The following is a 26,117-nucleotide window of genomic DNA, read 5'->3' on the forward strand; positions in this document are numbered from 1 at the left end:
CTGCGACAATCCACAGATATTTTTTTGTATACAACTAATATTACTTTGTTTTATATCTATACATATTGAATCATTCAATCAGACAGCAAAATAAACTAAACTCGGATCTGTCTTCGCCAAAACATACTTTTTGGTTATTTTCAATTGAATAATATTTTGTACCCGAGGATTTGTCCAGAATTTCAGATGGGCGCTTCGTAGAATTAGGATCGAGTAAGAGGACCACGTTTTGTAAAAAAAATGTCTGTAATTTGACCTTAAAATTAAATTGTTTTCTGACTGGTGTTATTGGAGGAGTGCGGGTTTGGATATGAGCCCCTGTCTGAATCCGCGCCTGGTACCCAATTAAAATATTCATTGATCCAATAGTTAATGAAGACCGGTAACACCTGTATAATTCTTCATTATTACATGTAAAGTTTAATATAAACCAGATATATCAGTGATAGTATTGACTGATAATTGTAATGAATGACGCAAGTTTAATGAGCAGGAAGACTCCAGGGATTTATTACTAATACATCACCAAAGTTTATCTTGATTAAACTGACCATGTCCTTCTAAATCTTACATAATAAATCATTATCTCATCTTAGTTTAATGACCCATTCTGTAATGTACTAGTGTTTATACTACATATGACATCTCGGATGCAACAACTTATCTCGGGAAAACGGTTTTCTAAGAATGGGAAGGGGTCTTAGCAGCGACTGATAAAAAAGGGGGAGGGTCCACTGGTCGGAACCCTCCTTGTTAACGATTAATGCATTTGAATTGGGACATATAGTTGGAACCCCCATTTTATTTTATTTTGGTTTGGGCCGGAACCCCCCTTTTTGAAATGGCTGGATCCGAAATTATTTAGTGGAGGAAGGAAGATTTCATGGCCTTGGTGTGAAGTGAGTTGATTCTTCCGTGACAAGACAATAAAATCCTTCGCGATACATCTTTTAAAGCATTCCGCTCATCTGGTGCTAAGGGCTGTCAGTGAGGAGATAGTTTTTGATCAGTGTTGAAGGTCTCATTGTGACATTGAGTTGAAAAACAACAATTAAAGTGCTGTTCCATTGCTTTTTGTGTTTTTTGTTGTGCATACGCTGATTTTGTATCATGAAAGGAAACCCTACATTCTTTCTTTGGCAAATTAAAAAAAAATAATGCATTACATCACAGATGAAACAAAGAGTGGGTATGAGGGAGTGGGGTCTTGAATTATTTGTATTTTAGCAGGTCGTTATATTTGAAATCGCACGGAAGTAACCTCGTGTAAGTTGTTAGCTACATGTACAACATTGAAGGAAGGATGTGTATTACCAGTAATAAAATGTGTACGTAATCCAAAGGTAATTACTAATTAGCATGGACGTTTTATTGTTGTTTTATTGTTGTTTTATTATGTGTTTTCGTATTAACGTGTGCCAAGAAAGTAGACTGACACAATAACTTACTTATTTTTGTCCTATTTTATATTAATTGTGATCTGACATAGGCGATGGACTGACATAACATATATTAATTACTATTGCATTAATTTGTATATCTAGTTTATAAGCGAGTCTCTGACATAACAAAACACATATTAATTAGCATGTCATAATTAAGATACGTATATTGTGCACTACTAAGGAATTCTTACATCAGTAATAAAATATATTAAGTGTTGACCTGAAGTATGTACATTACTATAATTAATTCTGTTGTTTTATTTTATTTTATTTGTGTTATTAATTAATGCTAAATAGTGTTTTTGTATTGGGAATTGATTTACAGGGTATATCGAATTGTTTTTTGAGCATTTTGTTAGCCAAAATAAACAATCGATAAACAAAATGTTTGGGGTTTTTTTTTTTAAGTTTTTTTTTTTTAAGTTTTTTTTTTTTTTTAAAGTTTTTGTCAATTAGCACAATGCATCAAGCATTTTCTAATAGTCGATTAAATATCAGACGACAACAATTTGGAATGCAAACTGCTACTTAAAGTACAAGCAATTTCAATGTATATTTTTTCAAATGCATACACATTTGTAAACCGCACAACTGTCTTTCTATGTTGTGATGTTACACTATTGTTTTAGATTAGGGTGAAGGTTGGTACCTATTTAAAAAAAAAAGTTTGATCCCGCTGCATTTGTTTGCACCTGTCTTAAGTGTACAGTTTATATGCATCTCAGTTAACAACTGTACGCCCTTTATGTGTATCTTTATCTTTACAAATAAAGTTTGTATTCATTTCAATTTTATTTACATTTTATCAAAGTACAGTTTACATGTACAGTAAGGTTGTTTGCACTATTGTTTTGTAGTATCAAATATACATGTATCTATATAGTTGCAGTGTCCACCATAAAATTGAATAATAACGTACATGCTCGTTGTCCATAAATAGTATGAGTAGATAATTATAATAAATCAAACGGACGACAGGCTGTTGATAAAAATGTTGACCTACATGTTTAGATTAGATCATATTAGTTTATGGTCAATCATAAAATATTACACATTTATTGCCTAACTTCTTTGACCTTGTAAGGACATTTAAATATGGATGATCTAAGTTGTAATACACTTAATCTAGCCACATGGCAACCCTTTATCATTATATACGATCTTTTGTTAACCGAAGTAGCTTTTATATAACATTGCCCCTTGGGGTTTATACAGATTATAAGCTGTATAAAGTGTAACGACTATATATAGAACATAGAGTTATTTAGAAGTCAGCCGCAGATATTAGACTTGACGAAGGCATGGCCGGGTTGTGTTGTCATGATGTAAAGCCATTATGCCATGTATTTACCCTACAGCATATTCTTCAAATCTAAATTATTTATAATGATATTCCATGAAACCAAATCGTCCTCAATATAACGAAATATGTGTTATTTTATTTATATAACAGAATCTCTTTTTTCTCTGTTAATCTTGGATATATATACTTAATATATACATATTGATTTACTGACACCACTTTTAATCAAATTGGATACAAAAATTTATGCATGTACAAATCAACTTTTAAATATTTACATTTGTATAGAAGAAAGAAAAATATGTTTTATTAATTAAACTTGAAAGTATCTATACCATAAAATTGAGAATGTAAATGGGGAATGTGTCAAAAAGACAGCAACCCGACCAAAGAGCAGAAAGCAGCTAGCCGAAAGTCACTAATTGGTCTTCAGCAATACTAGGCTATATGGTGATGGTCATGGTTTTATTGGTGGAATTCCAAGAGAAAACTACAGACTTTCGACAGGATCTTTGAAAACCTCTGATTTCGTTACCTAACGTTAGTTGTGAATAAACTCATCATAGATACCAGGACTAAAGGAGTAAGTTCGGTAAGGGCCATATTTGGCCCCAATTATAAAGTCCATAGTTACAAGACAATAAATGTTTTAAGTTGCCGTAAAGACATGAGAGAAAGTTTAACAGAACTATTTTTGTCAAAGTTTTATTCTAACACGCTGATTTTTACATCCCAAAAAGGTCAACATAAGGGATTTTTGTAAAATTTGACAAAATCAGCAGGATTTCAATCAAATAAAGGACCAGGAAACATAGAGCGCAGGCGTCGACAAGCTTAATATTCAAATTAGACATGTGAAATGTCTTCACAAACATTATTCTAAAAGATCTTTGTTGTCGACGTATGCGCTCTATGTTTCCTGTCAAATAATCTATGGTAATTTATCTATTTTCATTGATTTTTTTGTGAAAAATCAATATGAGTACAACTTGTGACGTCATAATAAAACGCAGAAACGTAAAATTTTCAACAAAATGGCTTATATCCTATCTAGTCAATGTTTTAGCTATAATTTATCGTGATATTGGTCAATAAATCCGAATTTGAAATTTACGTTAAAAAAGGGGGCCATTTTAGGACCTTATCGAACATACTCCTTTATATATACGCCAGACGCGCGTTTCGTCTACAAAAGACTCATCAGTGACGCTCGAATCCCAAAATGTTAAAAATGTCAAATAAAGTACGAAGTTGAAGAGCATTGAGGACCAAAATTCCTAAAAGTTTTGCCAAATACAGCTAAGGTAATCTATGCCTGAGGTAGAAAAGCCTTAGTATTTCAAAAAATTCAAAAATTTGTGATAGATCTGAATTGTAATACGGCCAATATAATGCCACGGTCATGTCACGGTACTAACCTTCACTCGGCCTGAGGATTTAAAATAGTGCATATGCAATGATATCATAGTTTATTTCTATCAAAAGCATAAAGCATTGACAAGATAATTGTCACGAATGTTTAGAGGACATAAAATATCGATATTCCCATGGATACCAGCTGTGCCCCTATTCTTGTAGACTTTCCCCAGTATTCATGAGCGGTAAATTTTACACAGGACCTTTTAAAGGAAGAATGCAAAAAAGCTATAGCATTAACACATATCTTCACGTTCCGCTATATATAGATGATGTTCTCTCACTAAATAATTCAACGTTTGGTGACTATGTGCGACACATTTATCCCATCAAACTTGTAATGCATGAAACATATATAGTTAATTATACCCAATATTTTGACTTAAATCTAAAACTTTACAGTAAGTGTCGGTTGAGAATTTAACTTTACGAGAAAATAGATGATTTTAGCTTCACAAATTTAAACTTTTATGTAAAAAAGAAGATATTACATAATTGCAAACGAAACAACACGCCACCAGAAACCAAATAACATAGAAGTTAACCAAATATATTATTGGTCACCGTCCGGCCTTAAATATATATAGGAAGATGTGGTATGAGTGCAAATGAGACCCAAATAACAATTTATAAAAGTAAACCATTATAGGCCAATGTACGGCCTTCAACATGCACGGAGCCTTGGCTCACACCGAACAACAAGCTATAAAGGACCCAAAAATTACTTGTGTAAAACCATTCAAACGGGAAAACCAACGGTCTAATCTATATAAAAAACGAGAAATAAGAAATAATTCCATAAACAAACGACAACTACTGTACATCAGATTCCTGACTTAGGACAGGTGCAAACATTTGCAGCGGGATTAAACGTTTTAATTGTACCAAACCTTCTCCCTTTTTCTGAAACAATAGTTTACAAAGTGAGCAAAGTGAGCAAAATCCATACCGCATAGGCATGCAGTTATAAAAAGCATCGAAATTACAAATGTAAAACAATTCAAACGAGAAAACTAACGGCTATATTTATGAACCAAACAATGAACGAAAAACAAATACAATATTCAACAACAAACGGCATGTAACCATACACTGAATTATATGATCCTGACTTTGGACAGGCACATACAGAATGTGGCGTGAGAGTAAACTCTCCTTCATATTTCGTGTTTACGGACTTTTGTCAGAAAATACATTTTTTTAGGCATAAACACTCCCCTTTAATCATAAACTTGTCTAGTCTAAAGTCCGATACCCCCTGCAGTCGAATAATCCAGACCGTTCCTTGTCGTACTCAGTATTATCAAAAACAAAAACGGTGTAATTGGATGCTTCAAAGTTTGTTTCGTATGGTACTAAAGACATGCATGTTCTTTCAGGATTATAATTTTTACCGTTAGCTCTAAACTTCTTGTCATGAAAAATCAGTGAATAAATAGAAATAATATGATGGCAGTTATACAAATGTTCAGACATATCTCCGTTGTTTGCTTTCCGTTCAATCAATATGTAATAATCCGTAAAATAAACTTTAGGTTATAAATGGAGAATTTTGTTTGATTAAGTCTCGGTCATTAAGTTGTTACATAGTTATTACATAAACAAATACAAATGTGTCAGCTAGGGGTAATTGGGTCATAGGTACACCCGTGGTCAAGAGGGCGGTGATCGAGTACTATGTACGAAGAATCGAGTCCAAAATTTTGTGGACAATTAAATACATTTTTGGATAGTTGTTTTTGTTTCCCCTCAAAACGTTTCCTGTACATTTAAGAACACTTGCAAACACTCTTTGGGTAATGTGATGAATTCCTGTTTCAAAGCTTATTTTTCCCGTCCCACTTTGCAGTATACTTTTTGGATACAGTGCGGGTTACTTTGATCCAGCCTTAATGTGCATGAAATGTTTGCCACTGACCACTCAATCAGTTGTCTTATGCATATGGTTAGACATTTTTACATTGAACCAGACAACCGACGGACCCATCAGCGTTGTTGCCATGATTGAGGTTTAATGTGCATTGACTTTCACTCTCTAATCCTCTAATGCAAGGCGTTGAATGTAACGTCCCCATTCACACCTGATGTGATAGAGGGTTAGGAATGCACAGGAATATCTTAAAAAATTGACTCACAAAATGTTTAATCATCTTGTATCCCCGACCTTCTAATACATTAAGCTAAATGTTTGTGTCGCAATATGTAATCTGTATCTTCTATTGATTTGATTTTCAACAGTTGAAATGAGGAAATATAAGTTATTTTGTGTGCATCCATGGCAAAATTCTGCATTTATTTACCATAAAATATAGCAAAAAGGGGCATAACATAGCACATATTCCCCCATAATTTAGTCTAAACTAGAATTAATCCTTTTAAACGATACCTTCCCTAAAACTATTTGACATTAATCCATCAAAGGATCACTATATAAAAAAATTATGCGTCGTCCGCCGCATTATTTCGTAAGTTCCTGCTTAAAACATTTCAATACTTTCTGTACCAATGTATGGTACGGATATGTAAATACTGCCAGTTCAGAACACAGCCTATTCAACCTTCATATAAACCCACTTTGAAGGCTTTATTAATCTTCAGCTATCGAAAAATGAATTTATTTACAGTATTTTTAAAAATTGGTCTGTTATTCATCGATTTACAGTACTTGATTGGTCTGTTATTCATCGATTTACAGTACTTGATTGGTCTGTTATTCATCGATAAACAGTACTTGATTGGTCTGTTATTCATCGATCGATTTACAGTACTTGATTGGTCTTATCGATTCACAGTATTTGATTGGTCTGTTATTCATCGATTCACAGTATTTGATTGGTCTGTTATTCATCGTTTTGCAGTACTTGATTGGTCTGTTATTCATCGATTTACAGTATTTGATTGGTCTGTTATTCATCGATTTGCAGTACTTGATTGGTCTGTTATTCATCGATTTACAGTATTTGATTGGTCTGTTATTCATCGATTTACAGTACTTGATTGGTCTGTTATTCATCGATAAACAGTACTTGATTGGTCTGTTATTCATCGATCGATTTACAGTACTTGATTGGTCTTATCGATTCACAGTATTTGATTGGTCTGTTATTCATCGATTCACAGTATTTGATTGGTCTGTTATTCATCGATTAACAGTACTTGATTGGTCTGTTATTAATCGATCAACAGTACTTGATTGGTCTGTTATTCATCGATTTACAGTATTTGATTGGTCTGCTATTTATCGATGTAAAGTACTTGATTGGTCTGTTATTCATCGATTTACAGTACTTGATTGGTCTGTTATTCATCGATTTACAGTACTTGATTGGTCTGTTATTCATCGATTTACAGTATTTGATTGGTCTGCTATTTATCGATGTAAAGTACTTGATTGGTCTGTTATTCATCGATTTACAGTACTTGATTGGTCTGTTATTCATCGATTTACAGTACTTGATTGGTCTGTTATTCATCGATTTACAGTACTTGATTGGTCCGTTGTACATTGATTTACGGTATATAACTTGTCTGTTATTCTTCGATTTATAGTATTTGATTGGTCTGTTATTTACGTTTTACAAAAACAAATTGGTATGTTATTAGATTTACAGTATTTGATTGGTCTGTTATTATCGATTAACAGTATGTGATTGGTCTGTTTTTCATCGATTTACACCTTTTAATTTCTCTGTTATAAATCGATTGACTGTACTCGATTGGTCTATTAATCATGGATGCACAATATTTGATTTGCTGTTGACGGTCTTCCATGCACTGATCAGTATTCTCAATAGAGAAACGGTTCTTTTGGAATAAGAGGAAATTTTCTTATTTTTTAAACAAAATTTCGAGTAGATTACATACAGCCTCCTCCTTCTCTTTATGCTTGTTGCCAAAAAAGACATAATACAATTTTGATAAACTATTAAAGGCATGGTAAAATATTTTGTTCGGACAGTCTTACCTACGTTTTAAAACGCAATCAGTTAAAAAAAAAAGAAAGAGCTAAGATGCATGCTTTAAAAGTTTGTTTTTCTGTTAATTTATTTTTTCAATTTATTAAAGGTCAGAGTTAAGTTCCTTTTAATAATATGAATAATATGCTTTCATTGTGGGGGTTATTGTAATTAACGTTGCTTGATTAAGTGCAACGTAATTTGAATGATTTCTAATACTTTATATGAACATTTATTAAATCTTATCAATATACATAAAAATCTAAAAAAATATATAAAGTCCAAAATTATTAAATAAATTGAATAACTCCTTAAACTATAAATATTTGCACCATAAACTTCATATGACTATTATGGACGGTGTATCACCACTTTTGCTTTAATGCCTTATAAATTTGGACGGCTCTATCTACTTTATATATTATATACACACAGTTAAAGTACACCATTGAAAGTTGCTCCTCTGATTAGCAATCACAAGTGTTTTCTATCTTTGTAGTTGACTTACAGATCAGGTGTTTTACTGAGCCCTGCACAACCAATCATGACTTCTATTCAATTGAGACGGGTGGAATTAATCAAAAGAGCCTGACGAGTCAAGCGAGACGGATCAGATGTTTAATTGAGCCTGGTGAATCAATCAAAACATATCTGATCTTTAATGTTTGAGTGGGCATGTTGCATTAATCAAGACGGATCTAATGTTCATTTGAGCCTGGTGAATTAATCAAGAAATATCCGAATGTTAATTCAGCTCGTTGAATCAATCAAGACGGATCTAATGGTTAACTGAGCCCGGTCAAAACAGATCTGATGGTTTATTGGGCCTGGTTAATCAATCAAGACAAAACCGATGTTGAAGTGCTGCTAGCGAATCAATCAAGACAGGTCTGGCCCTGTGGTCATAAAACTTTCGAGCACGGCTATTGTATTTGAATCAAAAATCATCAAAATACTGGATTTGGTGTTTTAAGTACAATGTGTTTACTCCGAGTACCGAGTAAAATTTATGATGTTTAACTTCAACTATATAAATTGATAATTGTAGGTTTGAATCATTAAAAAAAAATCTGTCAATCTATACGGCGACCATTTGAAGCTCTATCATTTCAATATGGAGATTAAAGTATAAACACATTGCTTTCTCTGTGACTTGTAATCAGTTGATCAACTTCAATGTGTACAGAAACGGCTTTATAACACTAACTAATAGACAACTTATATATTAAAAGTCTATTTTCGTATGGCGTAGATCGGGTCTCCAACATGGATGACATCTTCTACGTCGTTGGCAAGATGGATTCCAAATAAGGGTTTACTTGGAGGATAAGGTTCAAAGGCTCTGTACCTGAAAATAAAATTAAACCCGCATGTTATTGAGATGTTAATTTTCTTGCTTGATTGGAGAAGTTTGGTACTCAGAGATATATCATACATGGTGAAAATCGACTGCAAGACCAAAAGTATCTGGCGTCGGTTTCACAAAAGAACGTACGACTAAGATTGGTCCAAGGTCACGAACAATTTAGTATACTTGTGACCAATCTTAGTCGTTAGCTTTTTTGTGAACATTATAAAACCTTTATATATCATATTTTTTTTTATCAATCATTGATTAGCTTCATGAAAGGTATGTGTTTGAACCAGATAGAAAGTATCCAAATGAATATGAACTTTGACTTTAGTTTCCGACCATCATTGTTTAGTAAAGTTTAAGGTGGTACCTAACACTACAGGGAGATAACTCTGTAAAATCAGCTAAACGTTTTATTTACGTTGTGTTGGTAAGGGAATATTAAGCTTCTCAATGATCAAAAATGAGTGTTTGTCAAACTGCTATATAACCAGTGTAATTTTTCTGATAAATTGGTTGGTTCAAATTTTTTGAATTTTTTATATTTTTGTTAAAGGGTCAAAGTAAATACTTTGTTAAAACTTTATGAAAATTAAACGAGCCAAATAAATTTTAGTGAAGGTGTTGGGTACCACCTTAACTGTGTCTTCTAAGATGATGATGTTGCCATTGCTTTATCAATTAAATAATTTTTATTTTTTTTGTGGAAAGAATCTTCACTGTTATGCATTATTTAATAATTACATTAGATGTATGTTTCATTATAATACGTTATTCTGATTGGCTAACTAGCAATCTCGTGACATTCCTTAATCAAGTGCACAGGTAAATAAAATAAAAACTTGATAAAAGGCGTGTTTTCATGATCCTATAGGTAAAAATGTAATTATAAGTATTGAATGCTTTTTTTTGGTAACTTTATAGGGTTGTAAAAGCGTTGACCGTACGCACATTTTTAGTATGAAGCGCTTCCGCGCTTCATACAAAATGTACTTCGTTCAACGCTTTTACACCCCAATAAATTTACAAAAAAGAGCATTCAATTCTTAAATGTTTTTCACTTTCCATACCTATCTATGATTGATGACCTTCAACATAACAAAAAAAAACATGCAATAAATGTTGACTTATCCTAAAGTGATCCTTCTTTTAAAAATACGTTTATTGGTGACTTATTTTATACATGGTTTGCCTCCGTAGGGGTGAGGATTTTATCTGATCTAAACTGGCAGTGTTTGTATTGTATCTTTTTTTTATGGATTATCTTACAAAATAATTTAAAGAAATTAATATCCCTAAAAATTGATATGACTGCTTTTTTTTTATCGAATAATCATTATACTACTTTACAGAAGAAGGGAAATAACTCAATATCATAGCATGGTATTTCTCACGTTTGCAAGGTCTTTAATGGTTCTTCATCTTTGGACTTTTCTCCTTTGAATGGATCCACTGTCGTCAGAATGCATCTGCAATAATTTATAAAGAAAACACATGATTATCAATATATATAATTGTATATATTTTGACATTTTAAGGATGAAGGATATTAGTTATCCGAATATCCAATATTTGTTCATGACTTTTACATATTTATTTTGACTTGTAAATATTAAAATATGCAAAAAAAAACCAATAAATAAATAAAGATATAAACAAATTAAACTCCAAAGAAAAATTCCAAGAAAAAAATCCGACCAACCAAATATAAAAAAATATCTGAAACTGCCTACCTTGTACATGCATCTATATTTCTGAATTTAGCCTTTCTTATCTTTATGACGTCCCATTCGTCCTGATATAAATATGGTACAACATCAAGAAGAATCAACTTCGTATAATAATAACCGCAAGCAACAATAGAATTAAATTATTGTTAGGGAGCTACCATTTTATTTTTATGGGGGGGCTAGGATGAAATTTGAAAAAAATAGGCAGGACAGGAGTTTTGAGTAAAAAAAAAGGCAGGATGAGACACTTGCAAAAAAAAAAGTCAGGACGACAATTTTGGTAAAAAAAAGTCAGGATAACCTAAAAAAAAAAAGGCAGGACCGAACAGAGTGAAAAATAAAAAGGCAGGACAGAGATTACAGCTAAAAAAAAATGCAGGACAAAATTTTTCATCCTAGCCCCCCCATAAAAATCAAATGGTAGCTCCCTTACCTGCATTTTCCGTATGGAATCGGGTCGCTGTCCGAAAATACAATTCGGCAATTTTGTTATTACTTCTTATTGTTTTTTTTTGCGGGTAATCGTTACCAGTGCGATAAATATATATGTCTTATGGTTACTATTGTTATGTTTCTATTTTCACTTTTCAACAAATTGAATAACAACTACAGAAGGTAAAGGTAAAATATGAAAATCTTATATAAATGAAAATTATTCTAAATGTATACTACGTTGGGGTGTTTAAACAGTATCATCTACCCGTGAGGGTCTAGCACCGGTTCGGCGAGTGAATACACATATGTTATTCCTATGTCTATCTTCTTCACATCTTCTAACTCTTATTTTCTCTCTTATTTTCTAAACTAAACGCTGAATATTGCATAATGAATATAAAATGTGATCTTGCTATAAATAGTATACCTCGTCATATGGTGGACATCCTTTAACAATGATGTTAGACCTGAAGTTAAGACACGTGACTGGCTCGGCGAGACGATTGTTAAGTTCATCGAGACCCGACTGAGACAACATCATGTAAGCGCAATAGTCAGAAAATGCAAACTGAAATGAAGGAAAAAATAGTTAAGTTTGAATTGCAGGAGAAAGTTTATATTGGAATTTATCAATGAGAAAAAATTACTAATATATCAGCTGGAATAACATGAAAATCTATATTACTAGTAGCCAAAATTCAAAAGATAGTTAATATATATTTAAATTGCAAGGATTTTATATCAAGTTGAATTTCAGAAAATGTGCATGTGAAAATAATTTTACAAACTGGACCGTCGCTAACGTTAAAATACTTTGTCGGGACGTAAATACATGTAATGGTAATATTTACATATATATGGATTGCTGATACCCGGATGTATACTAGTTTAATAGTTTTACATTATATTCAAACATATTGTATTGAAATAATTACCAGATCCCCCTTTTTAGCATCATGGCTCCAGAGCTTTTGAGCATTGACAGCATCACGTTTCTCCATGTCACTCGGTGAGTAGTGCAGACACATCTTTCTGCCCAAGAATTTACTGATCCACGCAGCAGCCTCGGTTCCACAATCCAGAGATTCGATAATATCCATCTTTACCCTGCAGAAGGATTCAGACGGACACTGTTAATACTGTACAGTCAGAATTGGAAGGTTGCTTTGAGTGAACTTTACACGTGGATATTTTTTATAAGCTCTTTATATAATAACTTAAATATTGTGCTAACACGAGCAATACGATGGGTGCCACATATGGAGCATGGCGGATCTGTTGTGCCCTTCCAGAGCACATAAGATCATCCCGTTTTCGTGTTGTTCAGTGTCTAGTTTTCTATGGTGTGTTTTGTGTACTATTGTTTGTCTGTTTGTCTTTTTCTTTTATAACTATGGTCTTGTCAATTTATTTTAGACTTACGAGTTTGAATGTTCCTCTGGTAATTGTGTCGCTCTTTCCAAAAAAACTTTTAAACTATAAAGTTACGGAGCCTTTTCAATATTCATAATGATTTAGATTTGGGTAATTCTATATATATTTTCGTAATTAGAGACAGTATGGAAGCTAGATGCCAATAATCCTAAGAGAAAACAAGTAGATCTTTCCCCATCAGTGCGACATCACCCCGAGCGCAATTTACGCAAAATATGCTACGTCTATTATGCCTTTCTGCATGGATAATGTTGACGTTAAGTATCATTGGAAGCTCTTGAAAATCGGTTTAATCATCTGATATTATTTTTATTTAGATATAACTACTTACTGGACTTTTTTCACTTTACATTGTTCCTTCTTCGGATCTTTTGGTAACTTGAGCGTTGTCATACCTGGTGCATCAAAGTGTATTGCATCTCCATGTAAAGAAATTGATATTAGAGCCATGCGCGGCTCTTGTCTCTGTGTAATCCACTGGCCATCTTTTTCTGTGGCAAAGACCCAGTGTCTAGGATAAAACATTGAACTTATAAACATGACTTTTCAGAGACATAATATTTTCAGCCATATATAGGACATTTCTGAAAGCACTTAAGGTCAAGGAACTGTGAATTTGGGATGTTACAGATTTTGCTAAAATTTTGGCATACAACCTTGTACATTCAAATGAAAATCGAAAAAATAATGCATCATATCTAAAATTGTTCTGATTGAACATTTGTATAGAAAGTACATAACATCGACGAAACACCTTCGTAAATTTGTCTTAAAATCATTAACTTTCTAATTTCTAATAGTTACTGATATTTTTCTTAATAGCTATATGTTGTTGATACATAAATTTCCGTTTTAATGATTCGACTTTTTGTGGTAGAATTATCTATGATACCGAAAAACTTTTACGATCAAAGTTCCATAACTCCAACTAACAAACGAGAAAATGTTTCTCAAACTGATGAACCATCTTCGCTAGCCAAAGAAGAGGAGGGGCCGGGTCGTAACCCTTGGCTAGCGAAGATGTTGAACAGACTGCTGATCATATCTTCATCATCTGTTAACCCATTTGGTTTGTGCATCGTATAGATAAGATAAGATAAGATATATTTTATTTCCAATAGTGGACCCATTACAGGCATAATCAGTACATTGATTTTTTTTATCACACAATTACAATAGACAATAAACAAAAATAAAAATAAAAATAAAAATACGTTTGACAAAAAACATGAAATATAAATTGAGTTAATAATACATGTAGTCACATATCAAAACCTGTATGTTTTATAGTGATTATTGACCATGCACCAGAAGCAGCATCACATCCATTATAGAAAAAAAAACTTTAGTTAAGTCCTTTCTCGTGGCTGATGCATATGAGCAAATAGTATTGTTGTTCATATGCAGGAGTCACCAAGGGCAGGTGCTAAAATTAGTGCTTCAAGTTCAGAGCATAATAGTGACTGAGATGATACTACTTCAAAACGTACCTTGTTGAAAAAAGTTTTGACAAGAATTAGAGAAAAATGTATCTTTGAAGTATTTAACAAAGTACAAATTTCAAGTATCCCCAAAATCAAAATAATTGCACCAAGAAATTAATAAACCACCAGTAAATAAATTTTGTGGTAAAAAAATTTTGTAGACAATATAAACATTCTTGAAAGTTGTTCTAAGGGAGTTAACTCTAAAGATACACTAATCATGCTTACATGCATTGAGCGTATCTACGACTTTATTTTTTTGAAAATCTTATTGACTAATACGCAGAAACAGGGTCTAGTCAAAATAGGAGACCAAGCTACTTTATCACCTTGTGTAAATATTAGACCAGTCAATGGCAGGTTGTGGGGAGCACACCCTGTACCCGAATGGGAATAACATTTTGGCAAATAACACATAAAAAATGTTTTGCCTCGCTCTACTCGCCGTTATAGAGTTACGAACACATTAAATAAAGTCCTAGATCTGCAGTTGTGTTCACACCACTTTCCTTGTTTGTCTTTGGTCGTTATTGTATCATTCGCATGCATACCACATTTCGTTATTTTTATTCTTAGTCTGAACAAATAGTTAACAGAAAACAAAGCTTGGAGTGTTTAAATATGTTCAAAAGGAAATGACCACCTTGTTTTGTGTCACTGTCTGTTTGGTAACACTTGTATTTTGATTTTATTGTAGTATTTGGCAATGTATCAGAGTTCGATTTGATACATATTCACAAATCCATTGAAAATAGCACGCAATTTGGTGCACATTTCCTAAATTTTCTAACATCCTGAACACAAGAAAACAAAAACTCATGACCCAAGAAGTACCTATACAGAAAATCTCAAACGTGCTGCGTGATCATCTAGTGTAATTCCCATTCCAACAGGAGTCGGGACGGATCGGTGTAAACAAATGAAGTAGGAATTGCTGACCTTGGTTTTCGGTTGGATTCGTGTTGCTGACCTTGGTTTTCGGTTGGATTCGTGTTGCTGAATCTCTTCAATTTCCTAATTTAGTTTTTTGGACTGCCGTTTGTTTTTTCCTTGTTTTTTTTTCATTCTATAATGGTGCTGTCGGGTTTTTCTTTTGTTTAAAAAAGTCTTTGTATATGTTCTTATCCTGTTTTTTTTTAACTTAATGATTTATATAAAACTTTGATTTTCGGTTTTGAAATGTTTACCTTTTTCTTTATTTGGTATCCGCTAAACGGTGTGTGGTTTTGCTCATTGTTGAATATCCTTAGTCTTCCATCTTAATGATTAGTTGTCTCATTTGACAGTTGTTCCTCTTACCACATCTGCTAATTTTATTTCACTTTCACGATTTGTTGTTCAAAACAAATGGGCGCAAATGGGCTAAGGGACAAGTGGTTTCTAAAATGTATATTACATTGTAGTTTTTAATGGTAGACGGAAACATAATGCTAATATTTCAGGATTTTTTATTCGAACCAAGATTCAACATAACATAGTACAATACTAAATACTCTCTGTACTCTCTTAGAAATAATTAATTTAACATAATATAAACGAAACCTAATATGTTAACATTCAACTTCAGCCTTGGAATTAAATTTATATACCAAAAAAAAACGATTCCTAACATGCGGCTTATCATCATTTCAGAATACGAAAAATGATCAAATACTTCAAAACGAGGCAATGTCAGTTATGATAAATGTTGTATATGAATGAGTTTACAAGCTATTTACAAACAAAACAAAAAAAAACACGTTTGTTTATTTTCGTGTATACTATAATGTATGATGATGATAAAAAACTAAAGTCTGGTCAGCTAGTAATAATAGTAATCGTCGTCAGAGTCGGAATCCGATGAGTAATATCCGTTGCCATGGTTGCATTTACATTCACAAACAGACTCATACTCAACAACAGGTTCATACTCAATAACTGGGCCGTTGTCATGGTAGCCGAGAAAGCCACCCGGGTCACCTCGTATGTCTATCTCGTAACTTCGGTACCTCCATTTCTTTGGAGGGACCCAATAAACCTTTCTCACTTGGATGAGATTGACTTCCCCAAGCATCTCCAATTCTTTGAATATCCATAATCGTCTGTTGTCTGTGGTCAAGAATCTGTCACCAGGGAGACATTTCACTGATATCATTGGAAGGTCTTCTACGTCCATTTGACCAGTCATAATCCAATCACGAATGTCTCCGAGCAGGTCACCATTTTGGAACGAAGGACGAATTGATCTCTGCGAATACATAATATCCGATGGCGCCAATACCATAGTTTTCATTGCTTATAATGGATATGCAATTCCTGAAAAAGACCAAATGGATATGTTTGACCAAAAATTGTCACGAAGCTTTAAATTATCTAGGTCTAATGATATAACATGTGTAACAAAAATGAAAAAAAAAGGCTTTTTATTTCTTTCAGTATGCAATGTCCTTGTGATGAGAAGAAGACATAATATTGCCATTTAATGATTCCATATGCTATATACGGAATCACAAAGACTGTATAGAGTTGACTTATGTTGCGGATTTATGACTTGTAAGAAACGGTAATACTGGAAAGTTTGTACAATTAATAAGAGATTTGAGAATATTTTATGAGCTGAAGTTGATTGCGAGTTTCGTATCTTAATTTTGAAAATTTAACATTTTTTTATGTGAGTAAAATAGAAGAACAAAGGTTACTGCGTGCAAATATATTCCGACAACAGCAATAATATTTTAGATACCATGGGTCAAAATTTTCAACGACAACATCAATCACAAAGTACTTTTTCTTAAAACAAAACAAAGCTAGGTAACTTTATATTTGATTTTATTTTTAAAACTTTTTATTCGTGTATGTGGGCTACCACCGTTGAATACCCATTTGATGTCTTCGCCTGTTGTATGCTCTGTGGTATGGTTGTTGTTTCTTTGACATCTTCCCCGTTTCCATTCTCAATTTTAATACAAAAAAATTGAAATCAAACTGGATTGCTGTTCGACCATCCACTTCTACATAATCGAGGGATTGAACCCTGAGCATTTTTAATAATTTTGAATTATTTTTTAAATAACGATTAAAAAAATGTTTTCCAATAATTTTAATTCAAGTCTTAAACAGGGTAACATTCAGAGCAATCTAATTAAAACCCGATCTCTCATCGCTCCCGTTTTCTGATATGTCGCGTCCCACGCGACATATCAGAAACAGGAGCGATGAGAGATCGGTTTTTAATTAGATTGCATTCAGAGGTAGATAGTCCTAACGGTGCCTTGTAGCCTTCCCTTTTCAAAATCATTGAATTGCAATCGATATGCTTGTATCACTATTAATTTAGTAATTCATTTCCGTAATTAATTATTTCAAATACAAAGAACTCTTTTGAAAATCTTTATACATTATAAACCTCAAAGTACCCCTAAGAAGATACTGTGAATGAAAAAAGTGCATCTGATGGAAAATATTACCTAAATTTTAAACAATATTTATTAGATGCATGAGGTCAGAGATAATGCAAATGTTTTTTTAAGAAGTTCGCTTTTTGAACAGACCCAACACGGCCAAATTAAACTTACATTTGTCATAAAGAAAAATATAAAGATTTTTCATAAAGAAACAAGAATGTGTCCAAAGTACACGGATGTCCCACTTGCACTATCATTTTCTATGTTCAGTGGACCTTGAAATTGGGGTAAAAAGTCTAATTTGGCATTAAAATTAGAAAGATCATATCATAGGGAACATGTGTACTATTAGTTTCAAGTTGATTGGACCAACTTCATCAAAAACTACCTTGACCAAAAACTTTATCCTGAAGCGGGACGAACGGACGGACGCACAAATTAGAAAACATAATGATGCCCCTCTACTATCGTAGGTGGGGCATAAAAGTATAAAGATTTTTCATAAAGAAAAAAAATAATGATTTTTTCATAAAGAAAAATATAAAAATATGTTATTAGTGTAACCAAAATTATGGGATTATCATGTGTGTTTATACAAATATTTACATTTTCGCACTAAGAAATTCACCAAGGGTACCTCAAATTCATTGTTGACAAACACATGTGTACTGCTGCTCAGTACCGGTTTTGAATTTTTGTAGATAAATGTACACATTGTATGTGCGTGGTCTTCTCCTGTTGATCTTTTATTTTGGAAGTTATGCCATGTGACATCGTGTGTACAGATAAATGTGCATGTCGTGAACCCGTGTGTGTGTGTGTGCACGGTGTCTCGGGTTCCGATTTGAACATTTAATATTGGACATATAAAATGTGTTGTCCATTGAGTCGTTGTAGCATCATAACAACAGTATTGCAGTATGCAATAAAATTTATGGTGTTTATAAAAATTATATGAGGGGGGGCAAGGGGGGTCCCAATAACAGCAAAACAGCAAATTGATTTGGCTTATAACAGATAACAAGGAATTAAAATGGACAAAAACAGATAACAGTAAATGAAATTATTAATATTATATTAAAATAAGTCAGGTCATAGACAGATCCAGTATTTCTTATTACGGGTATAATCCTTTGTATTAAATGAATTCCATTTTCTATGAACATGTTCTTAAAACTATGTATCTAGAATGCGTTTACTACTCAGTATATTTTTATACGCTCGTTTACAGGACGTATTATGGAATACTGTTGTCAATCTGTCGTCAACATGTCAAACATTAACTCCAACACTCTTTAACCAATTTGTATAAAACTTTGGAAAAATGTTTATATCTATTGGCGTGAGCTCCGTTTTTTTTTTTATAAATTTCAGATTTAAAGTTTTTGAGTAATGGGGTTTTATGTAATTTTATCTATTGACATGAGCTCCCTTTCAATTTTTATAAATTTTAGATTTTACGTTATAGCTACTGTTGTAAGCGCCCTTTCTATTTTCATTAATTTTAGATTTTATGTTATTGAGTTGAGGGTTCTATATTCATTAAAAAAGGTGGTATTTTCCAGTTTTCGGACAATAACTCAAAAATGTTTTCAGCAGTTCTCATGAAACTTTGGCGTATTGTTTATATATATTGACTGAAGCTCTCTTTAAATTTTTATAAATATCTGATATGACATAAGGAAGTTATCGAATATTTCAAAAAGGGCAACGGGCATATCATGCGCTCATGGCGTAGCTGCCAGTTTATTTGTTATAGAATACTTTTTTCAGCATTTATTTTTAAACAGTTATAGAAACTCACACATTCACACATGCTTATAATTTAAATAGTGTGTAATAAAATTGAGAATGGAAATGAGGAATATGTCAAAGAGAAAAAATTATATCTAGTAAAAATTCAAGGGCAGTTATGGTATCAAAGCAGGTCCAATTGACATATAGTTCTTGTGTTTGTTGCTACTAAAAAATGACCTAAAAAAGTTTGAAAATATATATTCCCATTCTGACTTTTTTTTAAATGCCCATTTAGTGAGGTGTGTGAATTTTTCTTAATAAGACTATGAGGCAAAGTGGTATATAGAAAAATCAAAAGCACCAATTATAATCATGCAATTTATCAAGTACATCAAACCAATTTTTGACACTTCAAAAGTCCACTATTTTCATAGGCTCAATTTGAACAATTTTTTATCAGGCTTTTGATTGCACCAAGTGTACTAGTAAGTAGAATACATAGTTTAGTAGGGGAACAATGGCTTGAAGACAAAATAAATCTTTGTTTGTAATGAGCTATGTGCAGCTTCGGAACCCAGTACATGGTTGGAACTTTCATTGTACAATGTGTTTGGTTCTGCTTGAAAAGAATCACAGAGCTGAGTCAATGTACCATATTAAATAAAAGGTTAACTGTTTGTAAGGACCTAGTCCTTAATTGAGATTCTTGTCAGATATTCCTGGCCATATGTTTTCCTTTTTGTCATATTAATAATTGTTCTGATTTAATATGTTGGTACGGGAAACAAGGAACATCATCCTCATACAAAAAAATAAGATAATTCTAAATACATGTTCCAAAAAATGGAATTTATTACAAAGGATAATCTTAATATACAGTGGAATTGTCCAGGACCTCACTTCTGTGAAGGGTATATATTAATGGAATCCTTCTCCGAATACGGGACCAACTTATTAGTATGGTGGACCCCAATGTCCAATGATCTTCAATTTCTACCGAAAATTTGCTGTAAAAAAATGCTAACATTCCAATTTTCAATAACAGTTAACAGCAAATACATTATCACAATAACAGATAACAAAAAAACTAAAAGCCCAATAACAGCTAACAAAGAATAAGACAATAACAGCTAACAGCAAATATATTTTCAGAATAACAGATAACAAAGAATTAAATTGCCCCATAACAGCATAACAGTTAAACCCCTTGCCCCCCCTCTTATATTAATAGAAAAATAACCGACAGATACTCACCTCAGCAAGTCCGACGACACTTGTTGGATTCTGAACCACAGCAGGTGGCAATACCACGTGTTGATTTTATCGAAAAGATGGAATGTAAAATCAGTGAGGCAAACTTTGTAGCGCGGTTTAGACAAATGGTAAACACTTAAAACAATTATAACATAAATTATTGTTAAAACTGTATTATGTCGAATATAAATGTGAAATTTGTTTGATTGAATTTGGAACTGCAATAAAGGCAAAATGCACAGGCACTTGTCTCAGAAAAAACTTTCCTAATAATATAAGATCATATAACACGGTATATAGAAACAAAATTTTGAGACAAGTGCCTGTGGCAAAATGGTCTTTCTAGTGGGAGGGAAAATTCATTGCTGACATTGATGATCGATTGAAATTTCACCCAATATATTCCTTGCTCAGATTCCTTGAATAATAAAAGGGCCTGCATTTAAAAGCTATATACGATTCAGACGAAAAAAATTAAATACGATTCTTTTTGTTTCCAGTATTAATTTGAGCTGAATTATATCTTGTTAAAGCAGTCAGTTCAGACCTTTTTCAAAATAATCTCAAAGACATCGTTGGTGTATTATTTGACCTCAATTGACTCTGTAACCATACTCGAGTATTCATTTGACCTTCAATTTAGCACCTTAGCTGGAGATGGAATTACATGTTCTAGGCGTGCTCAGCTATTTGCTATTTAAAAGAGAAACATTACAGCTAGTGTAACAAGGGTTCAAACCACAGACACTCACCGTGTATCATCAGTACACCGGATAAAGGTATACTTACCAAGCGGGCATGATCGATTTTTACCTTACAAGGTAACGAAGATCGTTGTTTTGCTTTATCAATATTCAATGTACATTTCTCAACATTTGAAATTCCTGCTCCAAAATAATTTTTGCATCGATGATACGATGATACACGGTGACACTTGTCTCGGAAAAAAATCCCTATATACGTATTTAGGGGGGGGGGGGGTGTCTGAGACAAGTGCCTGTGGTTCAAACCATTCCGTTTGACAAAACCAAACGTTATAATTCAACGGAACGAGTATTTATACAACAGTCATATTCCTGACTTGGTTAGAGCTATGTTTTTTCGACTGCTGATTGTCTTAACGTAGATTATTCTTATGGCCTTGGAGCTTTTCGTTTCTTGACTGCGACCTTAAACTGTCATTTTATTCTCCCAAGTATATGCCAGCCGATTTTGATAGAAGCATGTAGATATAAGTCTTATTTTGTCGTTTGGACAATCCGTGTTCATTTTAGAGTCTACTTACGGTTTTAGTTTTATTGGGATGTTTCTTTGTATATATTCAATATCATTGAACTGGTCTTCATAAAAGGGGAAGGGCTGTTGACAGGCACCACTCTCGGAAGAGGGGAGTCATGTGCAACACGGATTTTGTCTATCCCTTTTGTACAATTTTCAGCCATAAATTTTAGAATGGTTTGAGACTTCTTTAGTCTATAAAGGTAATCACTTATTTAGTTGCTGCTAATAGTTGGAGTTGATTTTTCTGGCAAATTATTTTTGGTTTTACCTCAACTTGCTTATTAATAAAATAAAATTACGCCAGACATTGCTTTCGGTTTTGTGCATGGTCTTGACACATACCTTCTTTTTCGTGTTTAAAGGTAACCTGGGCAATTCAATTTGTAGTACGATATTTTAAAATTCAGTATTTATTAAACACCATAAACTTGCTGTAATATAAAATAAGCCTGTGGTAATACAGTTTATGAAGAAATTTATTCATTGAGCTTTTGGGTTATTCTTATGTCATTATATTACCAAACGTAAAGAAACAAAATTATTTTAACAATTTCTCTTTTCAGTTAAATCTAAGCTACCGCAATTTCTGTGTAGTCATGCACAATATGAGAATGGATCATTTTGGCGACTGAATGCACCACACGAATTCGTGTTATGTTTTGTGATAATAATTTGGTAATCTGATACAATTAGTTTGTTTTGAAAGCATTTATCCTCGATCCAAGACAAATTTTTTTTTGCTTTTATGTACAATGATATATTTTAGCAAGTGATTTCGTGTAGTATCATTTGATTTGAAGTAACAACGACGAATTAGACATATATTTACTACTTATTTAAGTGTTGTATTCGATGTCAAATTCGTATTTGTAACGAAACTAGTTACATCACATGTGAAATCATGACAAAATGAAGCAAGAATACAGAAAATAAAATAAAACATTGAAGAATACGTAATTGTATACCTCCTGTCCAGACCCTCATGTGTGCATATCTCTTTTCAAACTTCAATGGTGAATAGTTATGATCGAATTTTCTAAAGAAAAGGGGGGGGGGGGTAGGTGAGGTTCTGATCACGAAATCCCGGGCTTAAAAACACGAAATCCCGAGGTCCCAAATTTAAATAAATTAAAATCCCGACATCCCTAAATTCGAAAAAAAAAAAATTACCGGATCCCGAAAGGGTCACAATCCCGAAATCCCGACCTTAAAAACACATGATCCTGGAGTCCCGATAAAGGTCCTTTCCCCCCGCTAAAGAAGTTTCATATCATGTATGCAGCCATGGAAATACAGAGAAACTTATCATAGTAATTTAATTTATTTATTTATTAATGAAATGCACATTTGAACCCCTAGGGGTTGAACTATAGATATATAAACAATACAAAGCAAATATGTACACAATGCAAAAATTATAACATATTAAACATCATATATATATTATAGAGATTATTTTTTTCTTTTCTTTTAGAAATTCAGTTGCTCCAGGAACTTCAATCAAAGAACTGTCTCAAGATAATGACATCCACAGAAAGTCGGATTTGTAAACAATATTACCGTTACAAGTATTACGATCTATTACATATATTACTTATCATGTTTATCATCTCATCAAAACAGTTTTCCTCTCATATACATCGTGTCAATGTGGTCATTCAACCATGCTATAACAATTACGTACCGTTATTTTTACAATCTTTTACGGTCTATTGACCTATAAGGAAAACAATTTTACATATTGATTTAAAGAGTTTATGAATGGTTTTAAAATAAATAATTGCAGATAAAATTTGACCTTTAATAATAAGACATGTGTAGCTCACCTGTCATACATGCCGTCATACTCCACACCGAGCCGGGTACATCGTAAACTGTTTACTTTGAGGCCCTTGCAGGACTTTACGGGATAGAGGTAGAGTTCAGAGACTGTCCCAACACATTGATAAGATCTTTTGGACATATACATATATGCAGCATACTTAAAAAAAGATGTGCCAGCCAGTGCTAAGAGTATGTTGTCCATGATTAGTCAGATCCGTCACTTGTGATAAAGGGAATGTTTACTTTTTACCCGTAAATAAAATTCAGTAAAAGATAACTCTTGACAGTTTGCTACCTATAAAGGGGAAATAATCTCGAATTTCAATTTGAAATTAGATAGTATTATTGATGTTCGGCGAAATAGGTATATATATACTAAATCGTTTGTTTTTAATCTCGTGCGTTTTGGGTTTTCAAGTTTTGTATAAAGGTAAGTCAACTTTTTGTTATTAGACATATTTTGTTTTTATTTTTTTGTATAAAGGTAAGTAAACTTTTTGCTATTAGACATTTTTTTTTCTTCAGGAAACTTGAATGGACCATATGCATAGATAACTTCAGCGTCATTTGGTCTCTGATAGTGTTGTCTCATAGGCAATCACACCACATCTTATTTTTATATAGATATATACATTTGTGTTTGAAGATCTTTGAAAGCAATTGTTCTTGTATATAGTTGGTGAAGGAAACCAGAAAATTACGCATCGAAAACTTAAATGAGGTTATCGATTGATTGATTGATTATCGCCAGTGGAAAATATTTCACGTATCATTTGCAGCACGAAAACAAATAAACGGTTAAGACAATAAGGCCATTGGCTAAGTAATACGCTATTTTTAGAGTTTGAATGACCAACTTAACTCATGTTGGCCGAAATTTCGCCGAATGTTATTACATTTTGTATTTATGAGCCTGTAATTCAATTAATGGTTGTGGTTTGTTGCTGTCTATCATATTTGTCTTTCAAATTCATTGGGTTTTTTTACCGTGATAAATCAGGCTTTAAGTTTTCTCGTTTGAATGGTTTTACAGAAGAAGAAGATATTTTATTTTCCAATTATGGGGCCCAAAGTGCATAAATTAGTCATTTCGGGGCCTTTTATGGCGGACTATATGCAGTATGGATTTTGCTCATTGATAACGCCGTACGGTGATCTATTGATGTTAACTTCTTTGTCATCGATTATAACAGATTTTTTTTATTTTTATAAAATGCATCTTAGTGCTGTGCTATATTATTTTTTATCGGAAATATTTTTGTAAAATCACTACAAGTGCGACTTACCATGTTCTTCTTCTTTGTGTATATATAACGTGTTGATTTCCGTTTGTTAGCAATTATTTGCTATAAAAGGGGGCCTAATAAAAAGAAACCATATAGATAATTAGCTTATATTACAATAAAACGAAAGTACATATTGAATCATCTGTCTAAGTATATTCAATTTATTACATAGCAAGGAAGGTTCTGCTTAGTGCGTTGATCGGAATTGGAGGTCGGAAAGTTTGAACTGTCACTGGAAAATGAGGGAACTAACATGAAGGACAAAAATCAGTTTTGTCATGAGACGGTAAATCCGTGGACCCATCAGACAATTGTTGCAATTGCAAAGAACGTTGACCTAAACCGACTGTCTGTGACTGCGTATTTTTACATCCCGCTTAACCAAAATGGATGCCCAACTGTAGCAATGGGTTGAATGAATTAATAGTCCAGGTATTGCCGCATTTCTAAACCCAGTCCACCGTTTAGATTGAGTATATTAACAACTTATTTGTTAAATTCTTTAGTTTTTATGAATGATTTTGTATGTTTTACGGTATCTTATGTATTCATTGTTATTTCAGACATTTATCTTCTGCATAATTTGAAAACTTTACTATAGCCTCTTTTTCAAATTGGCAAAGGTTAAGAAGAATTATCCAGTTCACATAACTTTACTTCACACAATGCAATATTCTATGAAGATTTTTAAAAGTTGTGCATCAAACAAAGCATATTTCACATATTATGATCCGACTGACTTTTGAGCTTAACTGCCAAACTATATAATCATATATAAAAACATCAGATGTTTGA

At 32.8% G+C, this 26,117-nt stretch overlaps 1 protein-coding gene and 2 long non-coding RNA genes across 3 annotated transcripts in view; all 3 read right to left on the bottom strand.

Annotated features, from left to right (window-relative positions):
• The window catches only part of LOC139515881 (uncharacterized), a 112,546-nt gene that overhangs the window by 17,851 nt on the left and 68,578 nt on the right, over nucleotides 1-26,117 (bottom strand). The window lies entirely within an intron of this gene.
• Nucleotides 8,339-24,330, bottom strand: LOC139515863 (mitochondrial amidoxime-reducing component 1-like). Its single transcript, XM_071305601.1, has 7 exons — nucleotides 24,039-24,330; nucleotides 13,405-13,584; nucleotides 12,575-12,746; nucleotides 12,067-12,207; nucleotides 11,208-11,269; nucleotides 10,869-10,943; nucleotides 8,339-9,468 (listed from the first exon to the last, which is right to left on the bottom strand). The coding sequence occupies exons 1-7, from the start codon at nucleotides 24,236-24,238 to the stop codon at nucleotides 9,354-9,356; spliced, it is 945 nt and encodes a 314-aa protein (XP_071161702.1). The 5' UTR covers nucleotides 24,239-24,330; the 3' UTR covers nucleotides 8,339-9,353.
• LOC139515864 (uncharacterized) lies at nucleotides 15,989-21,278 on the bottom strand. Its single transcript, XR_011662859.1, has 2 exons — nucleotides 20,932-21,278; nucleotides 15,989-16,852 (listed from the first exon to the last, which is right to left on the bottom strand). It is a non-coding gene; the product is annotated as an uncharacterized lncRNA (long non-coding RNA).

This window comes from Mytilus edulis, chromosome 3 (assembly GCF_963676685.1).
Source record: "Mytilus edulis chromosome 3, xbMytEdul2.2, whole genome shotgun sequence".
NCBI lineage: Eukaryota > Metazoa > Mollusca > Bivalvia > Mytilida > Mytilidae > Mytilus > Mytilus edulis.

What these genes read in the sequence shown, in the direction of transcription:
- LOC139515863 (XM_071305601.1), bottom strand. Translation starts at nt 24,238, where the DNA reads ATGGACAACATACTCTTAGCACTGGCTGGCACATCTTTTTTTAAGTAT. An exon ending in ATGCTAAAAAGGGGGATCTG is followed by an intron (nt 12,208 to 12,574) that starts GTAATTATTTCA and finishes CCTTCATTTCAG; the next exon opens with TTTGCATTTTCTGACTATTG. An exon ending in GATGTCCACCATATGACGAG is followed by an intron (nt 11,270 to 12,066) that starts GTATACTATTTA and finishes TATTTATATCAG; the next exon opens with GACGAATGGGACGTCATAAA.